The sequence below is a fragment of the Ambystoma mexicanum genome, chromosome 12 (assembly GCF_040938575.1).
Source record: "Ambystoma mexicanum isolate Mex_15411 chromosome 12, UKY_AmexF1_1, whole genome shotgun sequence".
NCBI classification, from domain to species: Eukaryota; Metazoa; Chordata; class Amphibia; order Caudata; family Ambystomatidae; genus Ambystoma; species Ambystoma mexicanum.
In genome coordinates, this window is record NC_090936.1 from 440973587 (window position 1) to 440986618 (window position 13032).

General features: G+C 45.0%; 1 protein-coding gene across 6 annotated transcripts in view; it reads right to left on the bottom strand.

Moving 5' to 3' along the window:
• Nucleotides 1-13032, bottom strand: part of CACNA2D4 (calcium voltage-gated channel auxiliary subunit alpha2delta 4) — a 1390363-nt gene that overhangs the window by 634249 nt on the left and 743082 nt on the right. For all 6 annotated transcript variants that reach the window (XM_069628636.1, XM_069628639.1, XM_069628635.1 and 3 more), the window contains one exon: nt 9870-9953. In XM_069628636.1, the coding sequence (XP_069484737.1) occupies nt 9870-9953 (84 nt within the window). The remainder of the gene's footprint in view (nt 1-9869; nt 9954-13032) is intronic.

Sequence of the window (13032 nt, forward strand, 5' to 3'; positions counted from 1 at the left end):
ACTGGCTTCACCAAAATGCCAATCTAGCTATGGCTTATCATGCCTGCTTTATCATAGGTGCCCAGTAAAAAAAAAAAAAGAAATAATAAAACAGTATGAAATAGGTATATTGGCTGCACGTATAGCCACATAATAACACGTATCATGCTTTATTTATCATAGATGCCCAGTAAAAAATGTCATGCCACAGTAGGAAATGGCTAGGCTGGTGGCCCCAAAAGGCCAATCTAGCGATTTAATAACACTTACCATGCTTGCTGTATTAATGATACAGCAAGCATTATAAGTGTTAATATGTGGCTAAACTGACATTTAGGTGCCTCCAGTCCAACCATTGCTTACTGTGGCATGACATTTTTTACTGGACATCTAAGATACAGTATCATCGATGCCCAGTAAAAATGTCATACCAGATTAAGAAATGGCTAGACTGGCTTTGCTAAAGACTAGTCTAGCCACATAATAACACTTATCATGCTTGCTTTATCATTGATGGCGAGTAAAAAATCCATGCTATAATAAGAAATGGCTAGACTGGCTACATCACAATGCCAGTCTAGCTATGTAATAACACTTATCATGCTTGCTGTATTAATGATACAGGAAGCATGATAAATGTTATTACATGGCTAGACTGGCATTTTGGTGCAGCCAGTCTAGCCAGCTCTTACTGCGGCATGGAATTTTGTATTTGGCATCTATGATACTGTATCATAGAAGCCCAGTAAAAGGGTCATGCAACAGAAAGAAATTAGTACACTGGCGGCACAAAAATGCCAATCAAGACACATAATAACACTTATCATGCTTGCTATATCATAGATACCCAGTACAAATTCTCCCCCTGTGCAAGTCAGCCTTCCAGGCTGGCACAAACCCAACACAATCACACACATTCACTCGCACATTCAAACACACATTCAGGCAGCATTTAGTCTCAATGTGCGGGGAGCCGCAGGAGTGCCTCGCAAACAAAGACGTGTAATTCACCAGCCTGCATCCACAATGGGTCATGCAAAGCTGGGGAAGCAAAATGCCCCAATCCTAGTATCGTCCATTGGACATGCATGCTGGGGGAACATAGACTGTCAGAGGCCCTTTGACAGTTTAAGCCGCGGCTCCTCTTTAATGGGCGAGGGTACGGGCAGGTCAGCTCCTTCACTCGTTATGGACGAGTTGCCCCTGATTATTTTGTTCTTCGAATTCAGGAGATTATTTTCATTGGGCGGTATACTGTCAGTCAGTCAGTGAAAGTAATCTGTAGTTTGAGATTATTAATTAAGGACAGATACGAGAAACTCATGTGGAACCATCTCCAACCCCCACAGACACCATTGCGGGTATAGCTGTTACCCAGTGATACTATTGAAAACAAAGATTAAAATCACATGAAGCCAAATTATAAAAGCTGAAAATGTATGACGAAGAAACAATTTTTTTCCTAATATGTCTTCAAGTGCTTGCAAAAGTCAGAACATTTCAAACTCTAAAACACAAACACCACCATTAACAGAAGGGTTGAGAAATAGTTTAAAATTACAAAGAAGCCAATGATCTATATATATATCTATATATAGATATATATATAAAAGAAGAAGTCCTGACTTACTGACTCATCAACGCGCAGCTCAAACCGTTTAACCGAGGAAGGTGAAATTTGGAGGGTACATTGTTTTGACCATCAACAAATCTCAGGGGCAGACTTTAAAGGTAGCCGGGATTGACCAAGGGAAGACTACTTCCCGCATGGCCAGTTTTATGTGGCCTGTGCCAGAGTGAGCTCACCTAACTCCGTGGTAATCCTAGCACCTGAAGGGAGAACCACTAATGTAGTTTACAAAGAAGTCCTCAAATCGTTTTTTTTGGTAGGTTGCAGATTCCAAATAAGTAATTTCTTTTTTTGTCTGTCTCATTGTCTGTTTATAATTGCAACACAAAAATATTTCTAAATGCACATCAATGGAACAACTATCTTTGTTTTCTAGCCAATAAGCCTTGACAAACGTCTGCAGTAAACATTGCCTGTTAAGTTAAGACATCAACCTGTACATTATATTTCATACAGTTTGAACACAAAACTCATGTGTCTTTTGAAAACAATTGTACCTAATCCCCAAATCCATGCGAGCAAAGCCACGGGCACCAGCTAGTTAACTTTAAAAAACATTGTTAACCTCTATAGCTGAGCCTTACATCTGCAAGGAAACAAGAGCAGGAAATAGCACTTGCATTGAGACTGGCAGGAACGAGAGATCCAGAGACAGGTGGATCCCTCAAAATGCCCTGGATATCCTTGCCAGGGATGTGTACAAAGAAGGGAACTATATGGAGACAATTGAACACGTGTTCGGAAGGGGGTTGAAGTTGCCTGAGGGTGGGTAGCAGGGGTATGAACCTGCAGCAGTGCAACAGCTTGAAAGAGGAGTGGGGGCAGGCTCAGGACATTCCAGCATAGAAACAGAAGACACTTCCCTTTCTTTGAGTAAAGACATTTCCCAAAATGCAGCCTTTGTGTGCGGTAGGATATTAAAAAAGGAAACTGAAATTTCAATCTTTTATATTTGATATAATGTATTTTCATCCAAAATAAATTGCTCAAATGCCATAGATCAGAAGTAGTTGTAGGACCACTATTCAACCAAAGTGCTGCTTACACCCTCCTTCATTTTTTGCTTCACTTTTGCTAGTTTTGCAGGTTGTTCAATGCCTGATGGACTCAGTCTGAATTAATGTAGATATGTGCCTGTTTTGTTCGATCTTTTCTTTCCATGTTATGTTATTTGATACTAGAAAGCTTTTATACTGTGCCAGTCACCACTGTAGTAGTCTTACGGTGCTGCTACCTTGTCTGAGAAAATGGCGTGCTGTGCCTCTGTCCGGGGTAACCGGACCGTAGTGTATGGAAGAATGGAAAACAGGTCATAAATTGGGGACACAATGAACTGTCCGGTCCCTTAAGCTCTCTGCTAGATTTTCCTCCAGGCATGTAGCAGCAGCGCATAGGTTGGGGGGCTGCTTCAACTGGCTGAGCTTCAAGAGAAGACTTAGAACTATGTTTTAAGGAAGTAACAGTCGGGAGGAGGAAGTGTGTGCCTGTCAGGATTTGTGTTTTGGGAGAATATAGAGAATTGGCTTCTGACAAAGTTGCTTAATTAAGTGTTTTCTCAGGGGGCAAAGGGGCCCTGCCAAAGAATGATGGAGGGAAGAAACATATGATACAATTATTTCAGTCAATTGCTGTGAAAAGGAAAAAGGAAAAGAGAAAAATAAAAAGAAGGAGAAAAAAATGGGTAAAAAGGAGAAGAGGGAAGGATCAGTTCAGCCACAGTTGGCAGCTTCTTTCAGTCTTGTTATGCAGAAATAAACTTTCTTTCTCACTTTTCTCCATCAAGTTTTAAAAAAAATGATTGATACCATCTGTAGCAGGGCAAAAGTTATCGATAACCTTGAGCCCTGTAGCAGCTGTAACCAAACGTCTTTCTTTGTTGAAGTTCGATTGTTTACAAAAAATCTCCCCAGTAGATTGCGACCAATGTCCATGATGCCCTGACAACTCATGATGAGATGGCGAAGTGTTTCCATTGGATGACCACAGAGTCGACATTTATAGTCTCTCGTGCTTTTCTGTTTTCTTGCTTCAAGAATTTCTTTGGTCGGAAAGATGTTGAAGCGAAGTCTGAGAAATTGCTGTTGCAACTCGGCCGAAGGAAACTTACTCAGATACAGCGGAGTTAGGCCTCGCTTGTTCAAAGCAACGCAGTATTTGCCATAGAGTTTAGATGACTGCGCAGCACTGAGGACTCGATCCAATCATGCTCATACAGCCGTTTCTTTACAAGATCTGGATTTTCAATAAGTAGTTTGGGAGGTTATGTGTGTGAGGCACAGCTCACTGCTCGTGTACTTTGTAGATCCCACCGGACACAGAAACAACTCCCCTTCTCTAGGGGTTCAACAGGAACAGAACACAGGCTTCATGACTTGGGGTTTCACAGAATATAGTCAGAATAGCTCTAGCACAGATCACCAGTGGAGGCGAACAGCAGCCGCAAACCCCCATCCACAACCTCAGCAACCCGCACACAAGCTAGGATTACAGGCGCGCGCCACCATCACACTATTGAGACAGGGCCTGTTCGTTGAGAGCTCCCAGTTAATCTCCCAGTTAGGGCATAATACCAGTCAGCAATTCAGATAAAAAAATAACACTGGAAAACTTGGAGGGACATGTTGCAGATTAAGCGGTAGGGCACAGCATGTATAAAAACAGACTTTTAGCATCACATTTCAGCCATGCAGCGCAGTTCTCACCCATGTACACGAGCGCTCGATGTTTACTCAGAACCAGCTTCCAACTGAGGGAAACTCTGGTGCTGCTGCAACTTAAAAATGGAACTTGACTCTCTCATCAGAGGGAGAGCCGGGTCGAGCAGAGACGCTGCTCTATCCCACGAGTAGCGTTTTACTGGACGTGCATTCACACACAGGAGCTCATTTTCGTTGTCCGCGGAGTGTAAATGGAGGGGCCAGTGACAGGCGTAACACAGTTAGGGCAGTTTTAAAGCTTTCATTCACACTCGAGAGGGGGGGGTATTTTGATTGAATTTTTGGAAGGCTGAGATCGGGGTCGTAATGCGAGTTATCTGTCCGCATCCCGTTTGCCCACCGTTTTCAAAAACAACTTGGTTTCACGCCAGCATGAGATTTTCATTCTGGCGTAAAAACCACGGATTTCCTAAGGAACACGCCTGCATTTTGCAAAAAGCAGGTGTTCCATAGGAGTTATTGTACATGGCGCCTGTGCACTACAGAGTGCAAATAAAAAAGTGTAAAAAGGGCCCAGCCATCTCTTTACACTCCTCATTTGAACTCCAAAGTGCAAATGACGGAAATTGCTCAGAGGGGCCGTGTTTGTACATAAGTGAAAACGCAAGGGGTCCCCATTACGTTTTTAAACAAAATCATCTCCACTGAGTCAGGAAGACGCATTAGTTCTTTTATCAAGAGGGAACAGTGTGCAAGGCGAGCCACATCAATCAGTGGCCTTGCCCTTTCCAGCGAGCAGTGTCTCGCCCAGTGCACATTCCCACGCAGAATCAGGGAGACGTTTCGTCAGTTCATTGCAGCTTAACTCCTTGCACTAGCGTTTCTGCATTCGTGTTCCTTCAGCGCCCAGTCCTGCGCTGACACAGGGGGCGCTAAACGCCAGCGAGCAAGGGCTGCTCATCATTGGTCTACCGGCGAGAAGCAGCAAGTAGAAAAGGCTGAGAGCAGGAAAGACCCCAACAGGGAGAACAAGCATCAGAAGGCGGTGCCAGAAAACAGAACTGCCACCTGTTCATATGCGAGGAGAGTAAAAGACAAGCTTGACATTTTCAAACACAAGAGTAAAACTGTAAACAGTTTACTTTAGGAAGTCAGCAAGTATTGCAATACACAGTAAATATGAAAAGGCTAGGTATGGAGAACGTAGGGCCAGTTAATAGTAGAACAGGAAATCAACTCTATGTGAGTCAAGAGTCAAGCAAAATCATCTACCACCTAAATTCAAGCCTTCAGTGAGAAGCCTGCCATGGAGAGGACTTATTGGAAAAAGCAGATGCAAATGGAACTTCCAAGCTGTACTCTTGAGAATTCCTCCCTGCTCTTTGAACAGGAGTGCAGGTAATCCAGAACTTTAGGAGTGGAATGCAAAGCTAGGATAGGAGGGAACCCTACATATCAAGCAAACCTATGTGTTTGTTCTCTTTCCTTTATTAGGTCTCAGAAATATTGCAGAGGGGGTCTGGGTTTTGTAAAATGTGGTCCTCTTTCGCTTTCTCCTGGACATGTTACGTTATCATGTGGTGCTGAATGTCTCGATGAGGGCAGCCTCAGAGTGTGTGTAGATGCCAGATCAGGTGTAGAAGAGGGAGTATCATGGATTTGACTCCCCTAAATTGCACTCAAGAGGTAGATGTTATGTTATGCTATCAGGGTGTGTACCGCCCTCCTCTGCCCCTTGCGTGGCCTCCTGGTGCTCACGGGTCATTGAAGGTCTTCGGTGAGTATAGCTAGCATTGCATAGAGTGGGTGGCAGGTATTCCACTTGGGCGGTGCATTTTTCCACCTCACAGTAAATTCAAGTGGGAAAATAATTACACAGGGCATTCCTCATGCCGAGTGGTGGAACAGACCATTTGAAGAGGTGCACAGCTTTCAACATGGAGGGGTCTCTTTGAAACCCAGCCAGGGTGGGCAGTCTATTTGGGGTTCTCCCAGGCCCTGGCAGTTGTCAAGGAGTTTAGAAATTGCCACCCTGATGAAATCTCTTGATGGTAGTTCTTTGCCCCCTTTTCCCTGTGCTGTGCCTTTTTTGTGGCAAACCAGATGTAGGGGAAAGAGCCTCTGGGATGGCAATAGGGGGTGTGCTCCGGAAGTAATTAGCACTGTTCATGGGTGCCACCCAGACAGCGCATCATATCAAAACGACCATTACATAAACTGAGCATATTTCCCTTAGACTCAATCGAGAGGGTTTAATAATAGGCACCATTTTGTAAACATGCATCACAATGAATGGAGCTGATATTCTAAATTACCACTATGCTATAAACACGTAACATACACCATACCACATTAAAGAAGAATTAGCTGTCATTAGAAATGTATGTCACTTTCATAGGATTTTTAAGAAGGCAACCAATCGAAGACTTCTGACAACTTCAATAGATAGGACACAGTTTTACCAGATACTTTGGCATGCAATGTTTATCCCAAAAACCTAGCGCCGGAGCCATTTTTGAAAGAAGAGAAATACATCCTTTTTGTTATGGCTGATGCTTTGGTGGGCATGGGCGAAGCAGTACTGGATGCAACATTACCGAATACAGAAATCCTGCATGAACTAATATGGAATTTCCCCAGGGACTCCTATGGGAATCCCAAATGGGGAATAACTGAAGTGGCCTCATTATGAGTCCGCTGGTAACCTGCCGCTGCTACGGGCGGGTTACCGGCAGACTTGCCTTACCAGTACCGCGCCTGATATCCCAATGTTACCGGGATATTACGGGTGCCGGCAATGGCGGTAAGTTTCATTCCATGGAGTCCCATAGGACTTCACGGGATGGGAACTACTGAATAACCGGCACCGTTGTTCACAGTGCCGGTGCTTCAGTGAATACTCTGCTGGTAGGGGCCTAACCTCCGGGCATGTCGGGCCTGCCGGTAGTTTACTGCTGCTACTGGCAGACTCGGAGTGAGCCGGTCCAGAAAAAAGGCCAGAGCCGGTAATAACGGCCGTTTTACTGGCCTTTTTCCAGACTGGCTCACTCCTAATGACCCCAATAGACTCATACAGACGCTTCACATTACTGCATGCCTGATGAGGACTTAATGAGGCCCCAAGATGGGAATTATACTTCAGGCTGAGATGGATTCAGCACTTTCAGGTGAAGGGAGGCAACCCTCATTGGCGGATGTGATGGGTATGCTAAACTTTACCCTCATCGACTATTCGGGTTTAATGGTAGTATGACTTCGCGTAAGGGGGCATAAGCGAGAATTGCAAAAGTATAAAGCCTGCTGATAAAAATGAGGTCCTCTGCATACAAAACACATACATGTGTACATAGTTACAACCGAGTAAGTACCTTGAGGCAAAAGCTACCAAACCCAACTGATCAGCACTGGACACCTGTGCCAGGAAAGGTACTTGGGGCTCACACGTTCCCTCACGGTTAAGGATCCCAGGTATCAGTCCCACAACTTACAATGCTCTGAGATTACTCGTGTACAGCTCATCTTGGTTAACCGCCCTCCAAGGGGATCCTTGTAAACCCCCTTGCTAGTCATTGCAACATGATGGGATTGTCAGTTCCGACAATACCAGGGGCCTGCAACCTTTGGCTCTCCTGATGTTTTGGGACTCCAACTTCCATCAGTGCTATCCAGCATCGTCAATAGCAAGGGATCGTGGGAGTTGTTGTCCAAAACAACTGACCAGCCATCGCTTGGCGACTTCTGCAATAGGCAGAACATTGCAAGTCTAAACACATCCTTCCAGGTCACTTACTTTGCCCTTGGGTTCTGCTGGGCAATATCAGTGGAAGTGGGCTTATTGCAAAGGGATGTAATGCCACCCTCAGGGGCCAAGTGGACTGTAGGTGCGGTGCTACACATGTATGTGCTGTGAAAAGCCGTGATTTCAGTGTTTAAAGCAAGCCTTGGGCTATGCATACATATACATAGAATTGCCAGGCTGCAGGGGGTACCCTGATATGGCAGCCTACCTCAGAGTTTCATTATCTGTGGCTGCTGTAGGGTCTAGCAGAGAAGCAAGGCCGGAGGGTTCGTGATCACTGGGACCCGAGGGTCACAACAATTCCTCCCTGTGGTGATTAACACACACTTCAGTAGAAAAGTGAGGACCGGGGCAGCCTTTAAAGCTTGGAGGGGGACTCAGACCGGAATGGGCCTGTTTTGGGGGGAATTGGACACTGTGTGAGAAAGAGATAGTGTGTGGATGCGTCTGCACACGTGTGTGCGCGGTTGTGTCAAGAGGGTAATCTCTCACGCATACTCTCCCAAGGAAAACCACTGATCACCCCCTGAAATGTATTAGGTCTTGAATTTCACCGCAGACAGTTACATTTGCTTGCGTACCATAGAACATGTCCTGCTCACCCTAAAAGCTACATCTGAACATACACTTGAAAAGTGGCACCCCCTTGCTTTCCAACTGTTCGTCACAATATAGCGATCCTTACCCATCAACCATCTAGGGAGCTAACTTAATGCCCTAGCGGGGCAGGAAATCATGTAGCCGAGGGAGATAACTGTAGCCCTGGCTCCTAGTTTTTGGAGGCAGGGGATCCAAAGCACAGCTTTCAGCCAATATCACACGGTACCAGGACGAGTCGGGTGAGGAACCAGTCCCACCAGAATCGTAGAACTTTGTGCCAGCCACTCTCCTCCAAACTCCACATGAACTAACTCATCGGGTGACCAGTCGATAGAGGCGAACAACCAAGATGATCTCACAAAGGGCAAGCAAGGTCTTCGAAGTGGCCACAAAAAACATGTTTTCTAAAGAGAATACCCAGATAAATGTTAATAAACATCAAAATGTGCAATGCTCCTTAAATTGCATGTACGTATAGTGTGATGGGAAATGTGTGGTGAATGTAGCCAAGAGCCTGCATTCAAAGTTCTGCACTTTCCCCTCTTATACCAAGGCCCAGAGGAACACAGCTCGGCACGTAGTCACTTGACTTGCGTGTACGGGTACTAAACAATATATACACTTTAGCAAATATTATCCTATACTGGAATTGATATAACAGTTGCTTTTTTGTTTCTTCTAGCAAGTCAAACATTTTAAAAGCATTAGTTGGGTATGACCATATGGGTTTACAGTCACTATTTCGAATAACATTTGGTCGAAAGTCAAAATGTCGAAAAAATAATGTCGACATTTTTTTTTCCGAATGTCTTTTTTTGTTTGTCTTTTGTTCAAAATGGGGGGTTCTCCCTAACCCCCCTTTTTAAATTTTCTTTTCTGTTTTAACCCTTTTTTATACTTGCGGAACCCCAAAAAAACATGTAAATAAAAAAAGAAAGCATTTGAAATTTTTTTTAGACATGATTTTTTCGACATTTTTGTCATTCGACCAAATGTTTTCGACATTTTGACTGGATACCGATCATATGTACTCTATTTCCCACCATGGGTAGGTCACATACACATATAAAAACCCCTTCACAGTTTGCAGGCACAACTCTGTCTGGAGCAGCTATGAATAGGGTTGTTAAGTTGCTAAGTTCCTCTGCCCACTCTATCCCCAACTCCGGGTACTCAATAACCCATACAAGTGCCCAGTTCCTACCTGCTGCGATGGCCGTCTTCCCGTCCACCGTCACGGAGACCGATGTGCTCAGGGTTACCACCTCAGGAGGGCTCGTGTTCCCGTCTGCCAAGACATATACATGGTCAAAGTTATTTCACCAGGAAAAGGAGCAGGTGTGGGGGGTGGGGGTTGGGTCGCAATGACAGGCAGAATTGTCTCGTTTCTTCCTATGGATGTATAGATGATGGGATCAGAGAAGAAACATCCACCATTGAGAAGGCATTGCCTGGCAGTTTTAATGAAGTGAAATGTGGGAGGAAAATGGCAGGCAGAGAGCTAGAGGTGGACGGGACGCTCTCAGCTCCCGCTTAAAGAAGAGGAAGCAGGGAGGGTCCAGACATGGGGTGCTTAGTGGCTGGTAGGTGAGCCCTAAACATGATCCAGACATGAAGTGGCCTTGTTCATGCTGGGGAGTCACATGCTTGAGAATGAACCAGTGTACATGAATGAGGGACCCTCAGAGTAATCGATGTGAAGTGAGTAACCCCAAATATTGTGTGATAAAGGAGGACTGCTCTTTTTACCTTTATACAGAGATTCGTGTAAGGGGGGAGCAGATCATGCATTAGGGTTGGCAGTGCTTCTGCAAAGTCCAAGGTGTTTTGTATGCAGAAAAAAGCCTGACTAATAGTGTGGCCTGCAGTGTGGTTATTTCCACACCATTCAGATCCTTCTCCATACGGGGCCGAGGTGGCCTTCCAAAGCCTTTCACTGCATGCACGGGGAGGATCTGGAGATGCAGAGCATGCAGGTGGTGGAGATTTGCATGCTAGCCCTGCCTCCTCCAGCAGTCTTTATGATGGATTGTGCCTGATTTCTACTAGGAACCAGGCACGGTGGGATAAAAGGTCTGATGTTATGGACCCCAGAATCTCTGCAATTTTTCACATCAAACACTGCTGCATGTTTGCAGATTGTCAGCATTTGTGCCATGCACTCCTTTTGCCAGGGAGCATGGAATGTCAGTAAGCAAGGAATTTCTGTGAACATCCCTTTTGCGGTTGTAGGTCATTTGGTTGAAAACCAAATGATCGAATGCCATTTGATCGAGAGTCAAATAGTCGAAAAAATGGTCGATTTTTTTTTTTTTATTTTTTTTTTATGCCTGAGTTATGCTACTGCATAGATCTAAATGAATCTGTCTATGCATTTGTGTATGTGGTATGTGGATGGCTATGTTTTTCCACACATGTGTGTATTCACATGCATTTCTTTGTATTCATTTTCTTAGGGGCAGGCTGTGCATGCAGAATGGTGCACAAAGCGTCCCAAATTCTTTATTCCTATGAGGATGACCCACAAATTCTATACAAAAAGACCAACGATGGACTCTCCAGCACCACCCTCAACAACTGCCTAACATGAGTAAGAGAATGGGTGGTGGATAACTACAAAAAACTCAGCCCAGACAAAATAATGATAGTCCCACTGCACCCCACACCTGCAACACCTCTACCACGGCCTTTGGAAATGGGTAACTGCCCTAAACTATCTAAAATGATCTAAAATGATCAAGCACCTAGGCACATTAATGGACAATGGACTCGTACTGGAACCCGAAGTCCACACAATCGTCAAAAGGGCTTCTAGCATCTCCACTCTACCTCTACCATGCCATAAAAAATGTCAACAGATGCAAAACACAGCAGCTAGACTATTGCTCAGAATCAGCAGGAGGCAACAGATAACACCGGTTCTCGGAGCATCCACTGGCTACCAAGTCAAAAAAGGATCAAGTTCACGGCCCTCGGCATTGCACACAGATCACCTGATGGTGAAGGAGCAGAATTCCACCCAAAATAATCTCATTCTATCGACCAACCAGGGGCCTACAATCATGAAACGACAGACTAGTAGAAACCAGAAGAGTTTACAGTCAAAGACACGAAGGATTCACCTGGAGTCACTGGAACACGCTACTTGGGGTAATCCGCACCCTAGAGGACCACCTGAAATTCAGGGAAAAGTCTAAACATCCATCTGGCTCTTCATTGCTTAACAGACAGAAAGTGTACCCATAAAGCAGCAGAAATGACACTCCTTAATGGTTAGATTTTATACACAAACTCACCGTAAGGTAATGCCATACCAGCTCTCAACCACCCGCCTTGAACACAACACACAGAACTCAGGAACCTATAACGACTAGAGGACATCACAGAAAGGCACTGCCAAAACCATCAGAGAAGGCCTTCCCTGTCTCTCAAAATATCTAAACCCCACACAGGACATCTTCATGCATCAGCACCTAAAGCCAAGCAGCTCTCACCATAATGCCATCAACAGCAAGACTAATAAATGGAAAGCAGTATGGAAACCCCAAGAACACTCCCCAACACTCTGGCCAACACATGACCGCACTATAAGCACAAGACTGCCCGTCTGGACACAAAGACTTCAATGCCTCCTGCACCTTTCACCTAGAAAAAGCGTTCACGCACACTGAGCTCGGGGTACTTTGGATGCGCTCCTCCATACAATGCAGTGCAATCTTCCCTTCCCGTCTCCTCCTAACTAACCAAACCCACCCACTCTTTTGCAGGTCCGCCAGAGGACCTGTAGACGAATCAAATGGCTGCGGTGTGTGGTGCAAACCTACATAACATATGGCAAGAGCAGCCGCTTCTGGGTTAGAAGCTTGCAATGGTTGTTCCTCTGGGACCACAGTGATATCACTGCCTCTGCTGCACCCAGTTTGGAGACAAACGAGTAGGATTGAGCAAACTTATTGGTTAGGGGAATTTGTGTCTGGTGTTGGTAAAGGCTGTGGTATGGAATACACCTTCATCATTCGTGCCATTTGTGTTGATAACAACTCTGGTGCTGCAGGACATTCCAAGCCCCCTGATTGCAGTTGTGGGCATTCCCAGAGTCCATGGTGGCCAAACCAAGCTCATTCCACCACAACCGCACAGCATCCCACTGCCCTTTACTGGCCACTATAAATGAGTTGCTTAATACACAACAGTTGAACTCTGTATTTAGATTTTACCCAGCTTAGACCAACCTGTTCTTGCCTAAAAATGACTAAGCCACTAATGACAAGTGCACATCTTCGCACTCTGCATTTTCATTATTTTAAATGCACAGTGCTCCGCCTGCCAATAGGCAAATGTAGGCGCTAAATCAAATACATGTGATC